The sequence below is a fragment of the Schistocerca piceifrons genome, chromosome 1 (genome assembly GCF_021461385.2).
Source record: "Schistocerca piceifrons isolate TAMUIC-IGC-003096 chromosome 1, iqSchPice1.1, whole genome shotgun sequence".
In the NCBI taxonomy this organism is placed as follows: domain Eukaryota; kingdom Metazoa; phylum Arthropoda; class Insecta; order Orthoptera; family Acrididae; genus Schistocerca; species Schistocerca piceifrons.
Window position 1 is genome coordinate 455,081,252 of NC_060138.1, and position 27,373 is coordinate 455,108,624.

The window sequence follows — 27,373 nt, forward strand, 5'->3', positions numbered from 1 at the left end:
AGGGAAACTTGATCACTCGAATTCATAATCGCCACGCCAGTGCGGCAAGTGTAGACGGTGGATGGAGTGAGAAGTGGGCATGTTGCTAACTGCGCTGCAAGGGTCCCTTGTAAGCAACTGCTGCATAGGCGGATAGATGTCAGTCGAAGGCAGGTCAACTGCGCTGAGAAGCAGAGCAGCAGCGAGGGAAGGCAGGTCAGAAGCATCGGAAGGCAGGCTGGAGAATGACCACGCTGGTTTCAGGCCCTTGTGGAAGAACATTGGCAGGGTAGAGTGAAGGCATGGCAGGGGGGTGCGGAGACGTACAACATGGTCATGAACCCATTCAACCAGAGCTGGAAGATCCAAAGTATCAGCCGACGGTGAATCCCTCACGAACTCTGCTGGAAGGAGGAGAGGTTTGCTGTATAGAATCTCAGCGAGCGATGCGTTCAAGTCTTCTTTGGGGGGCGAGCGAATGCCCAACAGGACTCAAGGGAGGGCCTTGGACCATAAGCCACCATGGCACATAAGTGCGCCCTTGAGAGTGTGATGTTACTTTTCGACCAGGCCATTTTCCTAAGGGTGGTAAGCCGTAGTGTGGAATTTAGCAACACCACAGAGTTCTCAGAGTTGTGCAAGAGGATGGACTCAAATCCTTGTCCCTAGCCAGTCATGGGAGACAGGGGACAGCCGAAATGAGCAACCCATGCTGAGATGAAAGATGTCAACAAGAGGGACTGCCTCGATCCAGTGGGTTACACAGTCAATGATTGATAAGATGTATCTGTACCCCTTGGAAAGGGGGGAGGGGCCAACGACATCAATGTGGATGTGTTGAAGGTGCCCTCTTGGAATGTCAAACTTGCCTAATGGAGGTTGAGCATGCCTGCTGACCTTGATATGCTGGCATGGTACGCACGAGCGGATCCAAGTGTGGCAGTCATGCTTCACACTGGGCCAGACAAATAGCTTAGTAACCAGCCTTGTCATGGCTCATGTTCCAGCGTGATCCAAGCGGTGCAAAGCAGTAAAGGCCCTTGACGAAGGGTGGTAGGGACAAGGGGGCAGGGAGTGCCCATAGAGATGTCGCAAAGGACTGGGGTCGTCGACCCATATAGGATATAGGGTTGACAGAGAGCGATGACTCGTTGTCTGAAATTAATCGCTGTATATTGTCATCTTCAGTCTGAAGTCAGGCGAGCTCTTCCAGATTCAACAGTGCAGTTAGCACGCAGATGCAGGATAGTTAGTCTGCCACAACATTCTCTGCACCGTGGATATAGCTTGTGTCGGAAGAGTGTTGACAGATGTAATCCATATGGCGGAAATGCCTCGGTGGATGGTCCTTAGCCGTGTTATGAATAGCATCCACAAGAGGCTTTGGATAAGAGTGGATCATGAAAGGTCGCTCCTCGAGGTCACTACAGAAGTGTTTAATCTCCTTGTACACAATGAGGAGCTCACAGTCAAAAGCCAACCACTTACACTGGCTCTTAGTCAGTTTCTTTGAAAAGAAACGGAGCGGTTGGGTTGAGTCTTTGGCGTGCTGTTGTTAAACAGCACCCACAACTGAGTCACTGGCATCAGTCGTGATCGAAACATGGGCCTCAGGATCAGGGTGGGCAAGTGTAACGGCTTTTGCGAGGGCAGTTTTAAGGTTACTAGATGCGTCAAACATGGGTTTAGTCCAGTCCAACTTCCATGTCTCCATGGTGTTTTTGCCAAAGAGGGCATCGGTGAGGGCAGCTTGAGGAATATGGTGGTGGTAAAAGTTTGCCATACCTTCAATCAATAAGGCATGTAACACTATTCAAATAGGCTGAAGGGTGTGATGATAGCCATCGTCAGAATATCCGGTGGATGCATAGGGATTTGATGGTATGCCTTGGAACAATCTAACACAGAGAAAAACCTACAACCATGAAGTGATTGTGTGAAATCCTGGATATGGGGAGTGGGGTAGTTATCAATAATTATGTGAGCATTAAGAGACCTGTAATCCCCGCACATGTGTAGGGAGCCATCCTTTTTAGGAACAAGGTGAATAGATGAAGACCAGTTGCTATCAGAGGGGTAGAGCACGCCCGAAACCAATATATCCTGAATGGTTTCTTTTGCGCGCAGAAGTTTGGAAGCGTTAAGGTGCCTGGCCTTATAATGTACAGGTGGGCCATCTGTGATGCGAATCCTATGAGAAGTGTCATTACTGAAGGCCAATACTCGTGAAGGGAGGCCGGCAAGTGGGATCAAGAGGGGGTCTGGAGGTAATGTCAGTTCACTGACCTTGCTGGATCGGGGCAGCATATGCGGGGCATTGGCTGTAGTCGACGATGGAAGGCATGGTGCAGTAGACGCGTGGTGTGAGGAATCTGGAGCAGTGTTAGCAGGAGCGACCTGGAGATTCATCCACAGTGATGCGAAAATGGCAGCAGGTGGTGGAATGCTCAACACAGGAGCAAATTGGTGAGAAGATGCAGTAGATGCATGTGTTGGTACGTGTCATTGGGGTTCTGCACATAGGCAATGTATCGTTCGCTGTGCGTGTGACAATTCAGTGGAGGCACAGGCAATGTGAGTGCGTAACGCATCATTCTGGATGCCGAGTTCATCAATTTGTGTGTGCATGTGCGACAAATCAGAGAGACGTGTAGTAATACGATTGAGAGCAGAGATGTACATGTGGAAAGTGTAGCCAAGGAGGCAGAGAGCATGGAACAGTAGAACTAGATGGGTGGTGAAGCGCCGCGGCCTGCAGGTCTGGTGAAAGTTCATAATGGTGTAGAAAGTCCAACCTGTTCCATGTTAGCATTGTGGAAAGTTCAAGGGAAGGTGTGGACTGATGATAGGTGAGGCGACATCTTTATGGAGCCACAGACCACAATAGGAGAATGATTGGCAATGATCAAAGCGAGGTTAGCAGGTGAAAGTATGTTGCCGGTGTGTTTGGCTGGGATAGCACCGACATCGATGAAGGTATCAACAAGGAAGCGATTGCCCGATGACAAGTCAGTGGCGTCGAGGCTACTGACGCAAGTGGTGCGGCATCGGACGGTAGGCACCGTGAAGGAATGTGGTGGGTCGTGGTGCCTGAACGTGCCCACGGAATCGTTTGGGTAGGCGCAAGGAACATGGCAGTTGCATGCGGCGTCCCCTTAAGTAGCAGGAGGCAGCTCTTGACTGGCAGCTGAAGTACCGAGGCAAGCGCACTGGCTTCTGCTGGGAGGGCATGGAACTGAAGGTGCAGGTGTGCCAACTGATGGTGATGGAGAAGTAGTCCATGACAGGTGGTGTCAGTGATCAGCTATGTGAAAACGAACATTGAGTGGGTTGGCAACTTGAGACAGAGGATGAAACTGCCGATCTGAAGGCATTTTGACCATCCACAATGTCCAAAGCTTGGCGTCAGGTAATGCTTGATCATCAATTAATGCAAGGAGGCGCCACCAAAGCTGCGAAGAGGTGCAGTCATCAAGATGCTCGTCATGAATAATGTGGTGGATAGTCTCTGCCGGGGGGCGAGAAAGGTGCTTGATGAGCAGTGCTTTCACCGTCAAATACTTGTGCAAGGCGGGTGATGAGAGAAGCAGATCACTAATGAAGTCTGGATGAGTGTGGAGGTGACTCACCAGGCAGACAAAACGTGTGTTGTCATCCGGAACACCATGGATATCCAGTAGGTGATCCACTAATACGAACCAAGTCTTTGGTTTATCTTTCTGCAAAGCAGGCAGCTTAGGAAACCTGCCGGGTAACACATGTTGAGGCAGCACTGGCAGACGGAGATCCGTGCGAGCAGAGCAGTACGCCCCCGACACCGGAAGTGCAGTAGCGGTGGAAGGTGCAGCACCTGAGGTCTGTGTGGGTGGGGGGGGGGGGGGGGGGGGCTGCATGTAGCATACAGTGTGGAGTGTGCGAGTACAAAAGTCGGCACATTGTGTCCAAACTGCAGGCCAGCGATGAACGCAGTGCACTTGTAACGGCCGGTGTTGTTATGATAGCAGGCGGAAGGCGGTTGTGGTGTAACCATGGAGAGACAGTCACAGAAAGCAGCATGGTCGAGGCGACCGGCATCACCGAAACGACATGTGGGGAGGGGTGCTGCAGCACTAGCCATATAAGCATGTGCAACCCCATGCATAGAAATGTTCAAATCACAGTTCTGGAACTTTGTCGGCGCGTCAAACCAAACTGAAGGAGACTGCATAGCAGAGGGATAAATCAAAATGTCCTTAACTGGATGATCATCCACTGTGTCATTAGGTGGCGTGCACTGTCCATGTTGTGGCCAGTGGTGAGCTGCCGCACTTGACGATGGTCGTGTTGAGCTGGTTAAGGTTAAGTGGCCATTGGCATGGCTGGGCGTAGATAATTGTTCACTTTTAACCAAAGGTATATTAAGTACACTTGAGCACTCATGGTCACAAGCACAGTTAATAGGATGTATGGCACTAGCACCGAAGGACACTGGTAGATCCCTTGTTCCAATAACAAAGTGGGCTGGCACACGAAGTCCATTAATGATGAAGAGAAGCACAAAATCACTCGCGATCACACAACGATGACGTTGGGGTCACCACTGTGGTTATCACGTAAGGCTGGTCGGTAATAACACACTTTAAATATCACAAATGCATTTATGAGACACCGAGGCAAGAAGAACAACCATGGCAGTAACAAGTTGCACGCCGAGAGGCATAGAACAAAAGCAGTTCAAAGTGGTCAGAGTCACAAATATGGTGCTCTGTGCCAGAGATGCCACAAATAGTTATTTAGATCAGCAGCTTGCTTGAAGTTCTATGAAGGGTGATAATGTAATGGCATAGAGCAGTGCATTATGTCATGAGAGTGTTGGCATCCACTTGTCCGAGCAAACGCTGGTTAGTTAGCTGAGCTTGCAGTATGCATCACACTTCATGCTGTAATAAGGACATCAATAGCACTGATATTTTGAATAACACTCAGGGCATAATTTCTGCTACTTAACATTATGGAGCTGAGGCAGCAATGAGATGCAATGGAGGTTTGGAAATGTCACACACACTGTCACCTAACAGTCAAATCTGTAACTCTATACCAACACAGCGATAAGCAATTTACTAGCTAATTTACACCATTTTGGCAGGCTTAAAGATGATCTTCAGGATGATGACAGTTGCACTTAGGCTAACTGACAACATCTGTTAGCAGATGCTGTAGAAACATCAATGTTATCCTTGAAGCCGAGCAGAAGTGACCATTGCAGATACTTGTGCTATTTGTAGGACCTCATCAAGTGACTGGTATGGATAGCTTAATGCCCTTGTTTTGATGTATCTCTCAAATGCTAACCTACAATGATGTTGTGAATTAGTAATGGTGGGTATGACACCTTGCAAGATAAGCATAAGAAATTGCAAAAGCAGGATAAATGCTGCTGTCCTGTGACACATGCTGAATGGGATTGATTCATCTGTTTGGTGCGTTGGCTAAATTTCTCTCTTGCAGTTGTAGAGCAAGTTTATAAACTGTAGTGTTTTGTCAGGAAACTACAGACAACAGAAACCTATAGAGTGCAATTTTTGCACCAGTTTGTATAAGGGACTACTATAAGACAGCAAAACACCACACTGTTGGGCTGGGACTGAAATGGAGTTTGCCTTGCAATATATTAAGATATGCAATAAATAGACATCACAGGTTGCTTCTCCTTCACTGAAAGCAGCAAAGGGCACTGACTGAGGCAATACTGATGTTGACGACTGCTGTTGTTACTGTGGTAGCTGTAACCATTGTTTGTTTTGGTCCTACAGGATTGATGCTTGCTGTTGTATTATTGACTTCTGTTGTTAATGCTTTTGCTGCAGCTGCTGTTGCTGTTTCTGCTGCAGATTCAACTACTGTTGAGTTATTAAGGTGATGTTGTTGAGAATTTGTCAGCTGAACTTTGAAGAAAATAAATATTTAAGTTTTGCAAGAGTTATATTTTAATGGAAGGTCATGCACCAATTTATTTGGATTACAAAGATTATTTTTATCAAGTGGCATAGTTTTCGTTGCATGCTGCAAAGTCAGAGGATGTCTATATTCTATGTCTATATTCTAAACATAGAGAGATTGTTTTTGGAATAGTCTGAGAATATTTTGTACGAGGGAAGAATTTTATCCACAGTAATGTTTTTGAACCAGATATAGAAGTTCTGTGCCACTCAGTGGCAATTTAATGAATGCTATTGATGACAGATACATTAATACTTCATCACAGTCATCATCCCTGTTCTTAACGCCCTTTTAATTTTCCTTCTCACACTGTAGAATATCAAGTCTGCAAACAAATGGAAATTAATATTAGTAAACTTGGGGAAGATAAAAATGTCATAAGCAAAAAGTATAACACAATGAAGCAACACCATGTAATTCTCTGCTTTCAAGTGCCAATCAGTATTGGCATCACAGGATATAAATACTAACCCATAGTGTAAGTGCTTCATCCAGAGTATGAAAGAATCACAAAAAATATGTCATTCTCTGTCAGTAGGAGAAGCATCCATTGTGTGACAGGTAACCTTTACTTCAGCAAAGGTAAGTTTTGCACTGTGAATCAATACCAGAAGACAAGTGCTTTAGTCTGATGCTTTGCACCTAATGAAGGACCTTCCATAACATCCAATAAGTGCTGTAGTCAGATGTTTTACACCTACTGAAGAACCTTTCATAACATCCAGTCTTTTGAGGATGTGAAGCTACTGACAGTCATGATGTTCATAACTCTTGAAGTGCTTGACATGCTTCTTCATCTAACTGGAAACACACAACCTCTTGTTTGTGAAACTTGGAGTCGGGGACTTGTGGGAGGCAACACAATGCTTCAGTGTTGACAAAATGTGCACTTATACTGAGTTGTGCATGAGTAAGAACTGAGAAAGAAAGTCCACCTTTGTAGGCACTGGTTATGTGATAAGGAAGACCTGTGGCCAGAGTGGAAGAATAGAGGTTTGTGGTAGTGCTGTTAATAAAATGTTGATAGACTGATATATCGATATTTTTCCCCCAATATATCAATATCAAAATGGTCATATCAAATGACAATATTGTTATTTTACACGATTCTTTTTCACAATTTTTGATAAATATTTGAAGCCGTTCTTTTGAAATTGTAGTAGAACATGATTCTACTTTCACTGTGTGGACGAGTCTTACTACTTTTTGAGCTTGCATCACGTCCAGTCTTCCTCTTTGACTGTGTGACACAGTTGTAGGTGGCACGAAAGAAGAAGGCCAATTGCACTGAAGAGTGAAGATGTGAATGGAATAACAATTTTTAATGCAACTGGTGTGCTATTTCTTCACATCAGCATCATTCAAAAACAGTTGCTGAAAGTGATGAACAAAAATCTAAATGACAACCGATCTTTGTGGTGAGCAGAGACAAGTGAGGGTAAATGCTGATGCAATTGGTGCTCGGCGTTACCAACAGAAACTGCGCAACGTTACCTTCACCACATAACTTTGACAGTATGACTGCTAGACTACTGGCACTGGCAGGGGGAAAATAATAATAATAATAATAATAATAATCTGGGAAGGCAACATGAAGCGTTCCAGACAAATCTGGTATGTAATATACAGCTCTAAAAATTGTAGTATATTTACAATGTGCAGCTGATATTTTTGTAGGCCGGTTGTCGATGTATTGATACTTTTTTTTCGATATATTGTGAGCCAACAGCGATATTTTTTTACATATTGATGTATCGGATTCCTGATATTTTTAAAAATATCAACAGACCTTGTTTGTGGTCTGTCAGCAGAATAAACTTCACCTTGGATAAATAAGTATGGAATCGCATACTGCATGTATAATGCCTTTTTGATTTGTGAACAGCTGACCTATGTCAAATTTAATATTTTTTAAGTGCACGTAATTGAATGCTTGGCACCATTTTGGTCTTTCTGTGATAGACCCACATTGACAGACCAACACCTATTTCATAACTGGATGCATCGGTTTCCAGGACAAGGGTTTTCGTGCGAAAATTATGATGAGATAAGAAGCTGAATGGAGCTTTTGTTGTGAGCTTCTGAGTACTTTGTCACATTCTGTGGACCACACAAATGCTATGTCTTTCTTCCATGATTGTTTAGTTGTTTAGAAATCTGGGCCACATTTGGAATTAAGTGACTATAACAATTAACCTTCTCAAAAACGCCTGAGGTTCTACAAGATTCTGAGGGAGAATTTTAGTAGCATGATAAGAAGAGAAGACCAAGAACTTGGTAGAATAGGTGTTATTATGGTTTGTTCGTGCAATCTGACAATTTCTGATTTTATGGATTCATGCTAGACCTGTGATATCAAGCTGGCACATGTAAACTGTAGCATTGCTGATACATATTCTTCTTGATATGAACAGATGTGTCTTTAGCACTTGTGATCCACGCTTTTTGTCAGGAGCTACTTTAACACAGCATCTTGTGTAGGACGGTGCACTGGGAATTTTCACACTGAATTTTACAATAATGACTTAGGCCTTGAAGGTCAGTACTCCACACTAGTCATGTTTAACCAGGTTGAATTTTAAACAAACTGTTACTACTCTTTTTTTCTTTTTCTTTAATGTTCAGCCCACACTTTGTCAATAGTGGCAACATATCAGAGTTCTCTTGTGGAACTTTAAGAATTTAGAATCCATGGCTCACTTGTTAAGCATCTTTTGTGTTGCTATGGTGCAACTATGGGCACTGACACGATTTTACTCCATGTAATATCTTGTACAAGAAGTTGGTACAATTAATGTGGGTGCAATAAATGTCTTTGTTCCAAACAAATACTGACTGTAAATTACTGTGCTAACAGTTATGGACCCAGGCAGTGTACATCAATACAATATTCTGTAAATACAAGTTCACTGGTTAGTGAACATTTTTGGCAACAAGTAGCAATTTAGAAGGACTTAATCACTGACATAATGCCTCCAACTGAAAAATTGAGGGGGAGAGAAACCTGTAGTTTGTGACTGTTCACTATGTGAACTTACCAAGAACATGAACAATTGTGGGGTTGTGTCAGTGGTGGTAGAATAACAGGTGTAACTAAAGCGTGTACAGCAAGGGACAAAAATTAAACTCTCCATCCATTCATTGGTATGTATTCATCTGGAAGATACCTCTATAGCTAAAAAAGTGTGAGACAAGCTAAAGCAAGACTCTGGCCTCTTCCGATGATGACAGTGTTGACAACCAGACTTGAAAATAATCCATGAGTGAAGGATATGTGTCAAAGATAATTTCTACACCCTAAAAATTAAATGGATTGAAATTATAAGTTAAAGAATAATGGATTAGGTGTATTTTACTTGCAGTGCTACTGGATAAATATAAACTTATGATTGCAAGATTTGAAAATTCAAGCTTGCTAATCACAGGAGACTTCAGACAAATTATTTTACTGCAACAAATAACAATGATGCTTGCATTGCCCTTGACTAGCAACCATACTCTGTGAATAAACAAGAAAAATTAAGATGCCATTACATTAGAAAAAGGCCCCAGGTTCTGTAATTGTAAGTACAGCATGGACAAAACTGATGAAAAATCATCAGCCCACATAGCAGACCATCATGTATTCTTTTCAAAAGCACCTGCAGGTAAAAATACAAGAATGGAATGGTAATTAGAGTGAGATGCTTTACTGCACATGCACTGCACATATTCATGTGATGAAAATAAAGTTCTAATGGTGATATGCTCACAAGTTATAGTAGCAAATAATTACTTGCGAAAGGAATAGAGTCGTGATTTATAAATGTTCTCATGGGCAGAAATAAAGGTCAGACTAAAGTAAGGGATATTTCGTATGTACCTCCACTGAGCACAAATCTAATATCTGGATATCTGTTAGCAAAATAGTAGAAAAAGGCTATTCGATTTTATGTGAGTGATAAGGCTGTCATATTTATGAAACATCTAAAAATGTAGTTCATAATGTGTGATAACAAATGGAATATGCTGACTAGACCAACTATATGATTGGAATTTTGAAGCAGGATTGGCATTGCAGTCAAACAATGCAAACTTGTGGCATAAAAGACTAGACCATCTGAATTCTGAAGTAATTCAAGCATTACATAAAGGTCTTGTTAGTGGCATTCAGTCTGAGAGAGCAGTTAATATTAATATTGCTTAGAGGGAAAGTGATACTTCCTTTTTTCTGATATAACTCTAGAACCATGGAAATTATGAAGCTAGTGCGCTTGAATTTGTAGGGGCCAATGCAAATTAGGTCAATTGGAGGGTCCAAATACTTCCTACTCACTATTCCTGAAAAAGTATTTGTATATACTCTCAGAAATAAAAATCAAGCACAACAGATAATTCATGACTTCAGACACCTAGTTGAAAGCAAATCTTGAAACAGTATATCAGCTCTAAACATCAATAATGGCAGAGAATATGTGAACAATAATATGATACACTGTTTCAAACAAGAAGGGATCTGATGACAGATACAGTGTCATATAGGCCAGAATAAAATGGAATATCTGAACATTAAAACATTCATAGTAGAAACAATGAGATGCCTGTCATGTCAGCATCAAATGTTTATTTGTTTCATGTGCCCCATAATTTAAAATAAAATGATTTTATTTTCATTAGAAAATTATGATTCCGTTTATTATTTCCACCTGACAGAAAATATAGAATTAAAAAAGAGAGAGGGAGAGAGAGTCAGCCACAGGGGTTGCTTCAACTTGGTGAATTCCTTTGTACCTTGGAAATCATCTGTTTTACAGGCAACTTGTTCAACTTTTTCTTTTTTAAAATTATGTCTCACATGCAACAGCGATACAAATAGCCGTACAATAGGTACAACCACAATGGAAGGGTATCTGTTGAGAGGTCAAACAAATGTGTGATTCGTGAACAGGGGCAGCAGCCTTTTCAGTAGCTGCATGGGAAGTAGTCTGGATGATTGTCTGGTGACATCAACCAAAACAGCCTTGCTGTGCTGGTACTGCGAGCGGCTGAAAGTAAGGGGAAACTACAGCCACAATTTTTCCTGAGGACATGCAGCTCTACCGTATGGTTAAATGATGATGGTAAAATAATCCAGAGGTAAAATAATCCCCCATTTGGATCTATGGGCAGGGACTACTCTGGAGGATGTGGTGATCAGGAGAAGTAAAATTGGCATTTTATGGATCTGAGTGTGGAATGCTAGATCTCTTAATCGGGCAGTAGGTTAGAAAATTTAAAAAAGGAAACAGATTGAAGTTACATATAGTGGAAATTAGTGAAGTTTAGTGGCAGGACGAACAGGTCAGGTGAATACAGAGTAAATAAATACAAAGTTAAATTAGGTATAATGCAGGATTGTGTTTAATAATGAATAAGGAAATGGAATGCGGGTAAGCTACTATGAACAGCGTAATGAACACATTATCATAGCCAAGATAGACATGAAGCCCACGCATACCACAGTAGTAAAAGTTTATATGCCAACTAACTCCACAGATGGTAAGGAGAGTGAAGAAATAAATGATAATAATATTCAGATAATAATAAAGGAGGTAAAAATGTAACTGTGGTAGGGGACTGGAAGTTGATAGCAGGAAAAGGAAGAGAAGGAAAAATAGTAGGTGAATATGGACTGGGGGAAAGAAATGAAAGAGGAAGCCACCTTGCAGAATTTCGCATGGAACATAATTTAATCATCGCTAACACTTGGTTAAAGAATCATAAAAGAAGGTTGTACATGTGGAAGAGACCTGGAGACACCAGAAGGTTTCAGATTGATTATATAATGGTTAGACAGAGATTTAGGAACCAGATTTTAAATTGTATGACATTTCCAGGGGCAGATGTGGATTCTGGCAACAATTTATTGGATATGAACTGTAGATTAAAACTGAAAAAAATTGGGAAAAGGTAGTAAATTAAAGAGATGGGATATAGATAAGTTGAATGAACCATAAGTTGTTGAGAGTTTCAGAGGGAGCATTAGGAAACAGTTGAACAGTGGAAAGGAATACAGTAGAAGATGAATGGTTGGCTTTAAGAGACGAAATAGCGAAGGCAGCAGAGGCTCAAATAGGTAAAAATACAATGCCTAGTAGAAATCCTTGGATAACACAAGAGATATTGAATTTAACTGATGAAAGGAGAAAATTTAAAATACGCCAAGGGAAGCAGGTGAAAGGGAATACAAATGTTTAAAAAAAGGAGTGACAGGAAGTGCAAAATAGTTAAGCGGGAATGGCTAGAGGACAAATGTAAGGATCCAGAAGCATATTTCACTAGGGGAAAGATAGATACTGCCTACAGGAAAATTAAAGGGGCCTCTGGGGAAAAGAGAAGCAGCTGTACAAATATCAAGAGCTCAGATGGAAAACCAATCCTAAGCAAAGTAAGGAAAGCGGAAAGGTGGAAAAAGTATACAGAGAGTCTATGTAAGGGAGATCCACTTGAGGGAAATATTATGGAAGTGGAAGAGGATATAGAGGAAGATGGGAAGGGAGATAGGATACTGTGTGGAGAATTTGGCAAAGGCCCTGGGAGTAGACAACATTCCGATAGAGCTACTGATGGCCTTTGGAGAGCCAGCCATGACAAAACTCTTCCATCTGGTGAGCAAGATGTATGAGATAGGCAAAATACCTTCAGATTTCAAGAAGAAATAGTAATTCCAATTCCAAAGGAACTAGTTGCTGTTAGGTGTGAAAATAACTGATCTACCAGTTTATAAGTCTCGGTTAAAAAATAATAATATAAATTTTCTACAGAAGAATGGTAGACGTTGGCCTTGGGGAAGTTCAGTTTGGGTTCCAGAGAAATGTAGGAACACATGAGGGAAAACTGACCAACAGCTTATCTTAGAAGGTAAGTTAAGGAAAGGCAAACCTACATTTATAGCATAGACTTAGAGCAAGCTTTTCACAATGTTGACAGGAATATTCTTTTTGAAATTCTGAAGGTAGCAGGGGTAAAAAACAGGGATCAAAAGGCTATCTGCAACTTATGTAGAAACCTAATAACAGTTATAAGTGTCAAGGGGCATGAAAGGGAAGCAGTGGTTGGGAAGGGAGGGAGACAGGATTGTGGCAGGGAAGTAGTAGTTGAGATGGGAGTGAGACAGGGTTATAGCCTACACTTGATGTTATTCAATATGTACATTGAACAAGCAGTAAAGGAAACCAAAGAAAAATTTGGAATAGGGATTAAAGTTCATGGAGAAAGAATACAAACTTTTAGGTTTGCTAATGACATTGTAATTCTGTCATAGACGGCAAAGGACTTGAACAAGCAATTGAATGGAATGGGCAGTGTCTTGAAAGGAGTATATAAGATGAACATCAACAAAAGCAAAATGAGGATAATGGAATGTGGTCAAATTAAATCAATGATGCTATGGGATTGGGAAATGATACACTTAAAGTAGTAGGTGAGTTTTGCTATTTGGGCAGCAAAATAAATGATGATGGATGAAGTCGAGAGGGTATAAAATGTAGGCTGGCAATGTCAAGAAAAGCATTCCTGAAGATGAGAAATTTATTAACATTGTAACATTGAATATAGATTTAAGTACAAGGAAGTTTTTTCTGAAAGCATGTGTCTGGAATGTAACCATATATGGAAGTGAAACGTCGACAATAAATAGTTTAGACAAAGAGAGAATAGAAGCTTAAGCATGTGGTGCTACAGAAGAATGTTGAAGATTAGGTGGATTGATCACATAACCAATGAGGAAGTACTGAACTGAATCAGGGAGACAAGAAATCTGTGGCAGCACTTGATCAAAGGAAGTGATCAGTTGATAGGACACATTCTGTGACACCAAGGGATCACCAATTTAGTGTTGGAGGGAAGTGGAGCAGGTAAAAATCATACAAGAAGAACAAGAGATGAATACAGTAAGCAGACTCAGAAAGATGTAGGTTACATAGTTATCTGGGGATGAAGAGGCTTGAACAGGATAGAGTAGCGTGGAGAGTTGCATCAAACCAAAGTTCAGACTGAAGATCATGACATCAAAAACATCAAATTAGGAAACTGATGTCTGTGCACAGATTTTTGAATTCCACAAATACACATAAAGAAAATCTAATAGGGCCAGTCCATAAGGTCCCATTGTCTGATAAAATCTCATACACGTTCTCTCTTAAATAGGGCCCCTTGTCAGATAAAAGCACATATACACACTTACAGGCATAAAATCTATACACAGATGCTGTCTGACCAGAGTGCAAACACATACTGAGTATGTAACAAATGCAACAATAACTGAAATACATTATAGTCATTTTCAAAAGTCCAGAAAAGAACAATTCACTGAGTGTGGCATATACTGGTAGCCCCAGGTACCAGGTGGTTTGACATAATGCACTACAACTCCGGAAAGCTCAGGATTTAATGTACTCCGGAAAGCTCGGGATTTAATGTCAAGTCTCATTAAGCTATTTATTTACTATGGCTGTTAAAAATAATTCAGTTATGAAGATAGTGAAAGATATTGGTATTAAAAGACTAAAAAAAGACAGTATATGGATTGAAGCAAGGTGATCATTACTGGAATCTGCAATTAGAGAGTACACTGTTGAATCTAAACTTCAAAAGATCAACAGCTGATCTATGTGTCTATTGTTAAAATCAAGGTTAAGACATTTTTATAGTTACCATACTAATTCTCAGTAACAATACACAAGTGAAAGATGTCTTCAGGAACAACATGAAAGAAAAATTCAAAATGATTAATGAGACCACTAACTACTTAGGTATAAAAATTACAAGGAACTGCAAAGAAAGTTATTTGTGGGTAGACTAGATACAGTATGTGAAGCCAATCCTCAACAGATTCAATATGGATGATGTAAGCCCAATATATGTGCCACTGATCAATAACTAAGTGCTCACTCATGATATGAGTCCAAAAACAGAATAGGAGAAAGAAACTATGCAGAATAAACCCAATTTTGAAGCATTAGAAAGTCTGATGTAGACTCAGTTAGGAACAAGGCCAGATCTGGCTTACTCTATAGGAATTGTCTGTCAGTTTTTTAATAATCCGGGGATACCACACTGCCTGAATGACAGGAATCCAAAAGGACCTCTACATACCTAAAAGGTACCAAGAATATGACACTACTGTCTTCTAAAGCTGAGTGAAGTAAAATACTTGAGACTAGGTGGAAAAAGTTAGCCAATATGAATAGCCAACTGACAATAATTAGAAAATGGGACCCAGCACAGTTGATACCATCAATTAGAATACAAAACAAAAACAAAAATAAAATTTGCACACTAAAAAGACAATGAAAACTGCCAAAGTACATCCCTTGAGATAGTGAAAATAATAAATTATTTTTCCACTCACAATAACTTGTTGAACGCCATCACAAAATGGGTTATAATTGACTACTCCTCATCAATGTATTCAGGAGTCTGTACGAAGTTTAAAGATTGATATCTGCAAAATCAGTCTCCTATAAGATACTTCTACTGTTAAATCAATCTACACTGTATTTAACCTCGTACAATTATAAAGCCAAAATGGGGAACACTGCCTTATAATTATCAACAATCAAGCTCAGTTTTCTCAATTTCGTCATTATTTCATGTCAACAAATTTAATTGCAATATGCAATATCATGAAAATCAGATTGAGTCACTCTTTTCTCCCCCAGTAATCACAAAATATACCAAATTACAAAAATTAACACTTCAGATCATTAACCAAGCAATCCCAGTTCTCACCTCTCACACGCCTCTTCTTCTTTCTCTCCTTTGATAGTTAACTCCTTACTCTCAAATATTCGATAGTTACTGACAAAAATGCCCTCATTCGTCTCTTGCACTGCCCTCCAGCATAAAAATGGAGCCATTTGAACACAACTTACGAATGTCTCATTCCAATGCAAGAGGAATGCCACATAATAGGTAGTTGTGATATAGACTGAGCCAGAGATAATGAGAATACAATGTCAAAACAGGATATCTTTTTATATCTCAAGGAATAGTGATATTCTGACATAGTAAGGAACAGCCAACAGTAGCCTGATCTACAACCGAGGCTGAATGCATGTTAAGGGGCTCTATGGCTTCAGAGATTAAACAGTGAAATATCTCCACACCCCAAGAAGGATCCTGTCACATTACTGTGTCACAATAAGGCACCAATTGAAATGTCTAAGACTAATAGCTACAAGGTTCAAATGAAGTTTGTAGATACCACAAAAGCCCAACTCACTGTAGTGGAACATATAACTTCAGACTGAATGCTGGCACACCTGACGACAAAATCTCGGACAACACCTCGTCATCATCTGCTGCTAAAATGTTTTCCACTGCAAATATAGATTTTGAATTTTTGTTTTGTGCAGACATGATTCTAGTGAAGGTAAGAGAATTTAAAAACTTTGCCTCACTTATTAAAGCATCTTTTGCATTGCTTGGGTGTAATTATGGATGCTCTGACTTTTTTACTATGTGTAATATCTTGTACCAGAAGCTTTCCTGGTTAATGTGTGTGTAATTAATGTTTTCCTTCCAGCCACTTATAAACTGCACAGCTCACCACTTATAAACCGCTCAGCTCCCATTGGTGTGCAAACATGTATCACACAGGGAATTGCTCGAACTTTGGACACGCCTGTGAGCACAGTGCATAAAATTCTACAGAACATCCTGCATTGCTACCCATACAAAATCTATACCTACATTTGTACCATATTCTGCAAGCTACCTAACAGTGTGTGTCAAATGAAACTTTATGTACCACTAACTGAGCCCTCCAACCCTGTTCCACTCGCTAGTAGCATGTGGGAAGAATGATTGTTGGCAAGGCTCTGTACTGGCTCTAATTTCTCGAATTTTCTCCTCATGGTATTTATGTGAAATGTATTTGGGGAGGGGGGAGCGGCATTATATGTTTTTCGACTCTTCTCGGAAAGCACTCTCTTGAAATTTCAATGGTAAATCTTTACGTGATGCACAACATCTCTCTTGTAACGTCTGCCAATGGAGTTTGTTGAGGATCTCCGTAAGGCTCTTGTGCCGAATAAACAATCCCATGACAAAATGCACCACTCTTCACTGGATCTTCTCTATTTATTCTATCAGTCCTACGTGGTAGGGATCCGAGATAGATGAACAATAGTCAAGAATCAGTCGAACAAGTGCCTTATAAGCCACTTCCTTCATGGATGAGTTATAATTTTTCCTACAAACCTGAGTCTGGCGTCTGCTTTTCCCACTACATGTTTTATGTGGTCATTTCACTTAAGAGCACTGTGGATAGTGGATAGTGACTCCTATATATTTTATATCAGATACTGTTTCCAGCAGTTTGTCATCAATAGCGTAGCTACATGGTAATGGATTTCTTTTCCTATGTATGCGCAATATGTTACATTTCTTTATGTTCAGTGCCAACTGCCAGAGCCTGTATAACCCATATTCAGGAGTTGCTTCATGCTGGCCTGCCAGTAAGACAAACATTTGCTCCAGAATTTCTTGCTCGTATAGAAGCAGACAATAAATAGCCATGGAAGATTCTTTGGACAGACAGCGTGCCTGTGTCCATATCCACAGACTTGCAGAAAATGGGCCACAAAAAATCAATACCACTTCATTCTGCAAAGATAACTATGTGATGCAGGTTGATAGCAGCATTTATCATAGGATCAAGTTATTTTTAGATGTGTTCTGTTACCTGTATCATCATTGGTAAATGCTATGAGAGCCTTTTGCAAACAGACGTCATTCCAACCCATTAACAGCGTGGATGTGTAGGTAGGATCATTTTTATGCGAGATAGTATTCCTCTGCACATTTAGTATCCAGTGAAGCAGTTGCTGCAAAGGGATTTTTGAAATGCTAGAAATATCAGCCATCATATCCTTTCTGCCTGCCAATACCGATCTTAATTCATGTGACTTCTGGCTGTGGGGTTATCAGAAAGATGCTGTGTTTAGTGTTCCAATTACAAATGTAACTGAATTGAAGGCATGCACTGCACAGCGCATTCTGAACATGACCCCTGAGACACTCCGATCTGTTGTGGAATATGCTGTTCCTCAGTTTCAAATTGTAGCAAAAAAATGGTGGACTGTGTATCGAACATGTCTTGAGCCAGTCTCACAACAATTAAATACTGATTCCATTTTTGCTTTTTATGCAGTTTTGGGCACAGGACAATTAAAGCAGATTTTGGCCTTCTGACAATTAAAACAAATGCAATTGTTGCTGTTATGTGGTTTTTGGCCTCAGAACAATTATAAACAGATTTTTCCAATCCAATGTGGTATGACCTTGCCATGGTTGATGGCTTTTTCTAACAGTGCCACAGCTGTTGGATGCCAAACTTGTGTGGTCATGCACATTGTGCGTTAATCTTTTTTGTTTCCACGATGTTTCCCACTTCTTTGATAATATCCCTTTCATATTTGACGTCATTCTTAGCAGCAGTTCTTTTTTACAGCACTTTGAAACTGGAGCTTTAATTATAATCATCCTGTACACTCCCTACCTTAAAAGTTTTGAAGTATTGATGCAGTTCTTTAAGATACAACTCTTACTCATCCGAGTCCTCATTGAGTGAATGGAACATGGATATAACTGGTGCAAAGCCCTTCTGTGTGTTCCACACAGCATATTGTGCATCAATTTGTCGTTGATTGTTTACATCAACTACAGCCACATCTTGTCCAATTGCTTCATTTTCTCTTGATGGTGTACTTCAAAATCACTACATAATCAATTCTGCTAGTTGCTAGTTTACACATACAGTTCAAACCAACTTACTGTCAATTGTTATAAACTACTTCTCCTTGAAGTAATTTATTACTAACAAGAAGATTGCTAACACAACAAGTAGTTCATACAATAGATATCTGCCAAGACATCAGAGCTGAGTCAATGTCAGATGCAAAGAATGCTGTAAGGGTATCTTTTCTGGTGTTACTAGTCTTCTCCACAACTGTACCCAAGTCTATGTCAGCTACTACATGATTAAAGAGTGCCAGAAGTATAAAATAACCACTCACCCAATAGTCGAAGTGATGAGTAGTCAACAGGTGCTTAAACAATAAGACTGAAAATGCACCTTAGCCTTCAGGCAATGTTCTTCTTTGGAGATAGCTAATACTACTCACACACACGCACACACACACACACACACACACACACACACACAGAGAGAGAGAGAGAGAGAGAGAGAGAGAGAGAGAGAGAGAGAATCCCGTCTGACAACATAGTTTCAGCATAGCAGGTTGACTGGTTACTATTGTTCATCTGCATCTACATCTACATGACTACTCTGTAATTCACATTTAAGTGCTTGGCAGAGGGTGCATCGAACCACAATCATACTATCTCTCTACCATTCCACTCCCGAACAGCGCGCGGGAAAAACGAACACTTAAACCTTTCTGTTCGAGCTCTGATTTCTCTTATTTTATTTTGATGATCATTCCTACCTATGTAGGTTGGGCTCAAGAAAATATTTTCGCATTCGGAAGAGAAAGTTGGCGACTGAAATTTCGTAAATAGATCTTGCCGCGACGAAAAAGTCTTTGCTTTAATGACTTCCATCCCAACTCGCGTATCATATCTGCCACACTCTCTCCCCTATTACATGATAATACAAAACGAGCTGCCCTTTTTTGCACCCTTTCGATGTCCTTCATCAGTCCCACCTAGTAAGGATCCCACACAGCGCAGCAATATTCTAACAGAGGACAAACGAGTGTAGTGTAAGCTGTCTCTTTAGTGGACTTGTTGCATCTTCTAAGTGTCCTGCCAATGAAACGCAACCTTTGGCTCGCCTTCGCCACAATATTATCTATGTGGTCTTTCCAACTGAAGTTGTTCGTAATTTTAACACCCAGGTACTTAGTTGAATTGACAGCCTTGAGAATTGTACTATTTATCGAGTAATCGAATTCTAACGGATTTCTTTTGGAACTCATGTGGATCACCTCACACTTTTCGTTATTTAGCATCAACTGCCACCTGCCACACCATACAGCAATCTTTTCTAAATCGCTTTGCAACTGATACTGGTCTTCGGATGACCTTACTAGACGGTAAATTACAGCATCATCTGCGAACAACCTAAGAGAACTGCTCAGATTGTCACCCAGGTCATTTATATAGATCAGGAACAGCAGAGGTCCCAGGACGCTTCCCTGGGGAACACCTGATATCACTTCAGTTTTACTCGATGATTTGCCGTCTATTACTACGAACTGCGACCTTCCTGACAGGAAATCACGAATCCAGTCGCACAACTGAGACGATACCCCATAGGCCTGCAGATTGATTAGAAGTCGCTTGTGAGGAACGGTGTCAAAAGCTTTCCGGAAATCTAGAAATACGGAATCAACTTGAGATCCCCTGTTGATAGCGGCCATTACTTCGTGCGAATAAAGAGCTAGCTGCGTTGCACAAGAACGATGCTTTCTGAAACCATGCTGATTACGCATCAATAGATCGTTCCCTTCGAGGTGATTCATAATGTTTGCATACAGTATATGCTCCAAAACCCTACTGCAAACCGACGTCAATGATATAGGTCTGTAGTTCGATGGATTACTCCTAATACCCTTCTTAAACACTGGTGCGACCTGCGCAATTTTCCAATCTGTAGGTACAGATCTATCGGTGAGCGAGCGGTTGTATATAATTGCTAAGTAGGGAGCTATTGTATCAGCATAATCTGAAAGGAACCTAATCGGTATACAATCTGGACCTGAAGACTTGCCCATATCAAGCGATTTGAGTTGTTTCGCAACCCCTAAGGTATCTACTTCTAAGAAACTCATGCGAACAGCTGTTCGTGTTTCAAATTCTGGAATATTCCATTCGTCTTCCCTGGTGAAGGAATTTCGAAAAACTGCATTCAATAACTCCGCTTCAGCGGCACAGTCGTCGGTATCAGTACCATCGGCACTGCGCAACGAAGGTATTGACTGCGTCTTGCCGCTTGTGTACTTTACATACAACCAGAATTTCTTTGGATTTTCTACCGAATTTTGAGACAATGTTTCATTGTGGAACCTATTAAAGGCATCTCGCATTGAAGTCCGTGCCAAATTTCGTGCGTCTGTAAATTTTAGCCAATCTTCGGGATTTCGCGTTCTTCTGAACTTCGCATGCTTTTTCCGTTGCCTCTGCAACAGCGTTCGCACCTGTTTTGTGTACCATGGGGGATCAGTTCCATCTCTTACCAATTTATGAGGTATGAATCTCTCAATTGCTGTTCCTACTATATCTTTGAATTTGAGCCACATCTCGTCTACATTTGCATAGTCAGATCGGAAGGAATGGAGATTGTCTCTTAGGAAGGCTTCTAGTGACACTTTATCCGTTTTTTTTAAATAAAATTATTTTGCGTTTGTTTCTGGTGGTATTGAGCCTAGCTACAACGACCTTGTGATCACTAATCCCTGTATCAGTCATGATGCTCTCTATCAGCTCTGGATTGTTTGTGGCTACGAGGTCAAGTGTGTTTTCGCAACCATTTACAATTCGCGTGGGTTCATGGACTAACTGCTTGAAATAATTTTCGGAGAAAGCATTTAGGACAATCTCGGAAGATGTTTTCTGCCTACCACCGGTTTTGAACAAGTATTTTTGCCAACATATCGAGGGAAGGTTGAAGTCCCCACCAACTATAACTGTATGAGTGGGGTATTTATTTGTTACGAGACTCAAATTTTCTCTGAACTGTTCAGCAACTATATCATCGGAGTCTGGGGGTCGGTAGAAGGAGCCAATTATTAACTTAGTTCGGCTGTTAAATATAACCTCCACCCATACCAATTCGCTACTTCGACTTCACTACAAGATAAACCACTACTGGCAGACACAAACACTCCACCACCAATTCTGCCTAATCTATCTTTCCTGAACACCGTCTGAGACTTCGTAAAAATTTCTGCAGAACTTATTTCAGGCTTTAGCCAGCTTTCTGTACCTGTAACGATTTCAGCTTCTGTACTTTCTATTAGCGCTTGAAGCTCAGGGACTTTCTCAGCACAACTACGACAATTTACAACTACAATTCCGACTGTTCCTTGATCCAAGCATGTCCTGTATTTGCCATGCACCCTTTGAGATTGCAGCCCATCCCGTACTTTCCCGAGGCCTTCTAACCTAAAAAACCGCCCAGTCCACGCCACACAGCCTCCGCTACCCGTGTAGCCGCCAGCTGAGTGTAGTGAACTCCTGGCCTATTCAGCAGAACCTGAAACCCCACCACCCTGTGGCGCAAGTCAAGGAATCTGCAGCCAACACGGTTGCAAAACCGTCTGAGCCTCTGATTCAGACCCTCCACCCGGCTCTGCACCAAAGGTCTGCAGTCGGTTCTGTCAACGAAGCTGCAGATGGTGAGCTCTGCCTTCATCTTGTAAGCAAGACCGGCAGCCTTCACCAAATCAGATAGCCGCTGGAATCCAGAGAGAATTTCCTCAGATCCAAAGCGACACACGTCATTAGTGCCCACATGTGCCACCACCTGCAGCTGGCTGCACCCTGTGCTCTTCATGGCATCCGGAAGGACCCTTTCCACATCAGGAATGACTCCACACGGAGTGCGCACTGGATTTCTTCCCCTCCTTAGCCGCCATATCCCTAAGGGGCCCCATTACGCGCCTAACATTGGAGCCCCCAACTACCAATAAGCCCACCCTCTGTGATTGCCCGGACCTTGAAGGCTGAGAATCATCCTCTGAAACAGGGCAGGCAGCTGCATCTGGCTCAGCCAGAGACAGTGCCTGAAACCTGTTTGTCAGACGCACCGGGGAGGCTTTCTGATCAGTGTCCGGGGACGTCTTTCGCTGCCTGCCACGCCTTGGAACGACCTCCCAATCAACCACAGGCAGCAACCGGGGCAACCACAGCGGCAGACCGATCTGGGGACAGACGGGACGAGGTTGACATCCCCGTGATACCCAAGTCCGGCTCCCCACAGTGGCGCCCATTGGCAACAGCCTCAAGCTGGGCGACCGAAGTCAGCGCCGCTTGCAGCTGTGAGCGAAGGGATGCCAACTCAGCCCTCATCCGAACACAGCAATCACAGTCCCTGTCCATTCTAATCGATGTTGAACAACAGTTACTGAAACACGAGTCCGTGCCTAGATAACACAAGGGAAACATGCAAAGAATGTATTAACTAACTTGTACAAATGCCTAACTACTGCGCTACAATCTGCCTGAATTTACGACTACAGTAACTAAAACTCGAAATTACACCTCCTATACGAAACTCACACGCAATTTAAGTAAGAATCTATTAAGTAAATGCTAAAGCGCGATGCTACAACTCTCAAATACTATAATATGCCCGAAATTTATGAATTAAACAATGCAAGTACCCAAAAACACGCAAAGAAATTAAGAATTAAACTATGTAACAAATAAGTAAGCTAGGGGTATACAACTTGCTGCTGCAGCTGCTTATCCAATGGCGGCAGGGAGCACACTGGCTGTGACCAATCGACACTAGCCGTTCAAAACAAAAACAGAAGACAGACGACTACGCGAATTTACTATTCAGGTGCTAAAGCGCAATGCTACAACTCTCAAATACTATAATACACCCGAAATTTATGAATTAAACAATGCAAGTACCCAAAAACACGCAAAGAAATTAAGAATTAAACTATGTAACGAATAAGTAAGCTAGGGGTATACAACTTGCTGCTGCAGCTGCTTATCCAACGGTGGCAGGGAGCACACTTCTTTATGTTACCTGTTTTCCATCCAGGACATTCAGTTTCAGAGCATAATATCAGATGCTAATAAGCCAAATGATAATTTGATTATGAATAATGCCTGAAAACTGCAGACTCGGTAGAACATTACAGGCTTATAAGCATTTGAGAGAATGAGGTGGCACATTTTCTGGAACTGAACAAGTCTGAATTTACTTTGAAATGAGATCAAGATAATGAAACAGATGTACTAGAAGACAAATATTAAACCACATACCTACCTGCAAACTATTGAGAAGATCAGGTGTTTCAACAATCTCTTTCACAGCCTCCAGGCGGGTTGTAATTGTCGGAAGAAGAAAGGGTGGTTGCAGAATGGAGGCTCGCAATAACCTGCTCCCACAGCCAGTATGACAATGATTTAGTATGCCTATAAGACTGTGATGAGCTCCACATCCACGCAAACTTCTTACTAATTCCAAGCGGTTTGAAGTATGAACATCTGTAAGAAGATATGAACCATTTTATAGGTTTATAAAAACTGATGAAGTAAACAGCAACTAAAAGGTTGCAAAAGAGCACACTATAACTAATGGAGTGTCTATAATCATAATATGACTGTCCCCTGTTTTCCTGGCCTGTGAGCTAATGGAAATTATTTTGAAAAGTTTATAGGTGTTGTATACATCTATCTCCTCTTACACCATGGGCATAGGACACCAATAGTAAATGGCTACTAACTATTAATTATGAGTGGAAAATAAAGACGGACACCTTAAGCCAAGAAGGGAGACCTCCTTGTCACTTTCTCCACCAAAAGAACAGTTGCCACAACTGTGTCAGAAAGCATTAATTTAAATGCAAATATCATTAATATTTCATCCGTACGGTTCCAGCCTTCTTTGACACTTTTTCAGTAGATTATTGTAAAGTAATATATTGTATACCATCGAGCTACCACCTAGACGTCAGCTACCGGATGACATCTCTGACATCGGCTGTTGCCACAAGACAGGCGTGCAAGAGATGGGTGCTACTCTGCATTCACTATTGCAGAGCTTGGTCGCCAGGGGGTGACACAGTGGCTAAGCAACATTGTGTGACAACTGTGTAGGCACAGCTGAGTGCCACCTCAAACTCGCAGCTATGTATGCAATCGTCGTCCAGCGATCACTCTGATTCTGTTCTGACTCCACTCACTATTCACTACGTTTACTTAACTGTTGTGTATTTATCTGCCACGCGGCATTAACAACATTGTCTCTGTGATTCACATTGCACCATATGAATGTTAAATATACTTGTTCTGGAAGCGGCTCTTCATGTTTTTATGTTGAGAGTTTAAAAAAAATTTGCAACCATCGTGGGCATTTTTTCATGTTTGTTTTGAACCATGGAGTCTGCACCACAAGCTAGTTTATCAGATTTGTCAATGGAAGTCAAGTTCAACAGTTCCTCCAGCAACAATTAGAGGGACAGAAATATAGTGAAGCCTTGTTGTGCGCATTGCTCTTCTGGCAGGCAGCTGTGAGTCCAACACCATTCCTACCACACGCCAAGTCAGTGGAGGAATGAGAGGCATACAAAAAACGCCTCCAGCAACTTTTCACCACACCTCCAGCAGCTTTTCACCACATTCCAGGCAATGGAACCAGCTGTGATCAAATCACTTTTCCTGTCATGAATCTCACCTAGTATGTATCAGCTTTTATGCAAACTGCCCCTTCTCACGAATTCAGTGCACCTGAATTTTGACAAAATGTGTACTTCATTAACTACCTACTTTCACCGCCATTGCCATGTAATTGCATGCCATGTGGAGTTTTACCAGTGTCAAAACAGCCTAACCAGTCGTACTGCACATAGGTGGTTGAACTGCACTGACTCAGTATGAAATGTAGTTTTGTGGCTCCTGACCCTGCAGAATCACATGCAGAAGAGATGATTAGGGTGGATTTGTTTGAGCGGCTCCAGATAACAAAGTGTGTCTCAAAGCTCCTTCTTTGGATGATGTTTTAAAGTGGGCCCAACCTTTCAAAGTTTCCCAGGCCATAGGCCATCGGTTAGAGTTTTGGGACAAGATAGCGACCATCACGTCAGACCTGAAAGAGGGGTTCACTCTGACCAATGCAACCACTGCAGCAATGCTAATACACAAACACCATCTGCCCTCCATCTCTGTCTCTTAAACAAGGAAAGAAGTCTTGAGCCCCTGATTGACACTCGTTTTTGTTGTGTCCGGACTGTTTTTGAACACATGTCTGAGAAGACTGCTCCGACAGATAGACACAGTGTGAGGTATGCTGGAAGGATGGGAATTTTGCAGCTGTCTACATCACTAAGGATGAGAAACACTCATCTCATCAGGAACTAATGCACATTAATGTAATCTTGTCTGAATCTCGCATCCCGGCAAATTCCCCTCAGAAAATGCTTAGCACATTCACATTGTGCAGTAAACATGTTCAACTACAGGTTGACACCAGTGCCTCCATGTCCCTGTTGAATTTTTAAATATATCTCCTGTTGGGTGATTTACCCCTTCACTCCACAGTGCACTTCTTAATGGCATATAACAAATAAAACATTCCACTCAAATGACAAATCATGATCACAGCAAAGTACAAACCTGTTGTATGACATCTCGCATTTCTTGTGGTCCACAGCATAGATACAGAGAATCTCTTTGGCCTTGATGCCTTTTCAGCTATGTTCACCTGATCTTGGAACAAATAATGTTTCAGGAATTGGAAACCCTTAGTCAGGTGTTCACTGAGATTTTCTCTGGGTGGCTGGGCAAAGCAAAGAACTTTACAGAGCAGATCACATTAAAGGCTTCGGCATGCTTCCATGGTTGGCCATGTACCTCGCACTGCAGGGTACTGTCAAGGCTGAATTAGACAGATTGGAAGCAGTGAATGTCACTAAACCCACGCCTGCAAGTGAGTGGGAGTGCCCTGGGTTATAGTACAAACAAATGTTGGAGAAGCTGTGCCTATGTGGAGACTTTAAGGTTACAGTCATTTCCGTTTCTGAGATCAACATGTATCCCATTCTGAAACCCAATGAGCTTTTCTTTGCACTCATGGGAGGCCAACCTTTTTTGAAAGATTGCTTGCAACTACTTCTGGCTAATGAATCACAGAAGGCCTTGGTGTCAACATGCCACACAGATTATATAGGTTCAAATCCTTAGTTTTTGGGGTGGCCAATGCCCCAGATACTTTTCAAAGATTTCTTAAGCAACTGCTACTGGATGTTCCAGACTGCATTAATTATCTGGATGACATCGTGGTGACAGGGACCACAACAGCAGAACACTTAGGGAACTTGTGGTGGCTGTTCCACACCCTCCTGTTTGTGGGTCTCAAATGCAATCTCAAGAAATCTCTCCTTTTCTGAATTATTAGAGGAACATGTAGGAACATTACCTCCTGCAACAATATTAAGCCCAGGCAGAAACTGGTGAAAGGCATCATTGCACCACAAATTTAAAGGAGCTGCAGTCATTTTTTGAAAAAGGTTACCCATTATGGGAAATTTATCTCAGCCATGGTATTCGATTGCATAGCCATTCAGCAACCTGCAGAAGAAGAGTGGTCCCTTTGTATGGTTGAAGGCATGTGACCAGACATTTCAGACACTGAAGCAGGCCCTTTTGTCGCCCCATTATCTTGTCACATTTCAACCCGGGAAATAGTTGA

At 41.6% G+C, this 27,373-nt stretch overlaps 1 protein-coding gene across 1 annotated transcript in view; it reads right to left on the reverse strand.

Moving 5' to 3' along the window:
- Positions 1-27,373, reverse strand: part of LOC124712423 (mutS protein homolog 4-like) — a 287,464-nt gene that overhangs the window by 194,468 nt on the left and 65,623 nt on the right. The window contains exon 7 of the mRNA XM_047242719.1: positions 23,951-24,171. Coding sequence (XP_047098675.1) covers positions 23,951-24,171 — 221 coding nt within the window. The remainder of the gene's footprint in view (positions 1-23,950; positions 24,172-27,373) is intronic.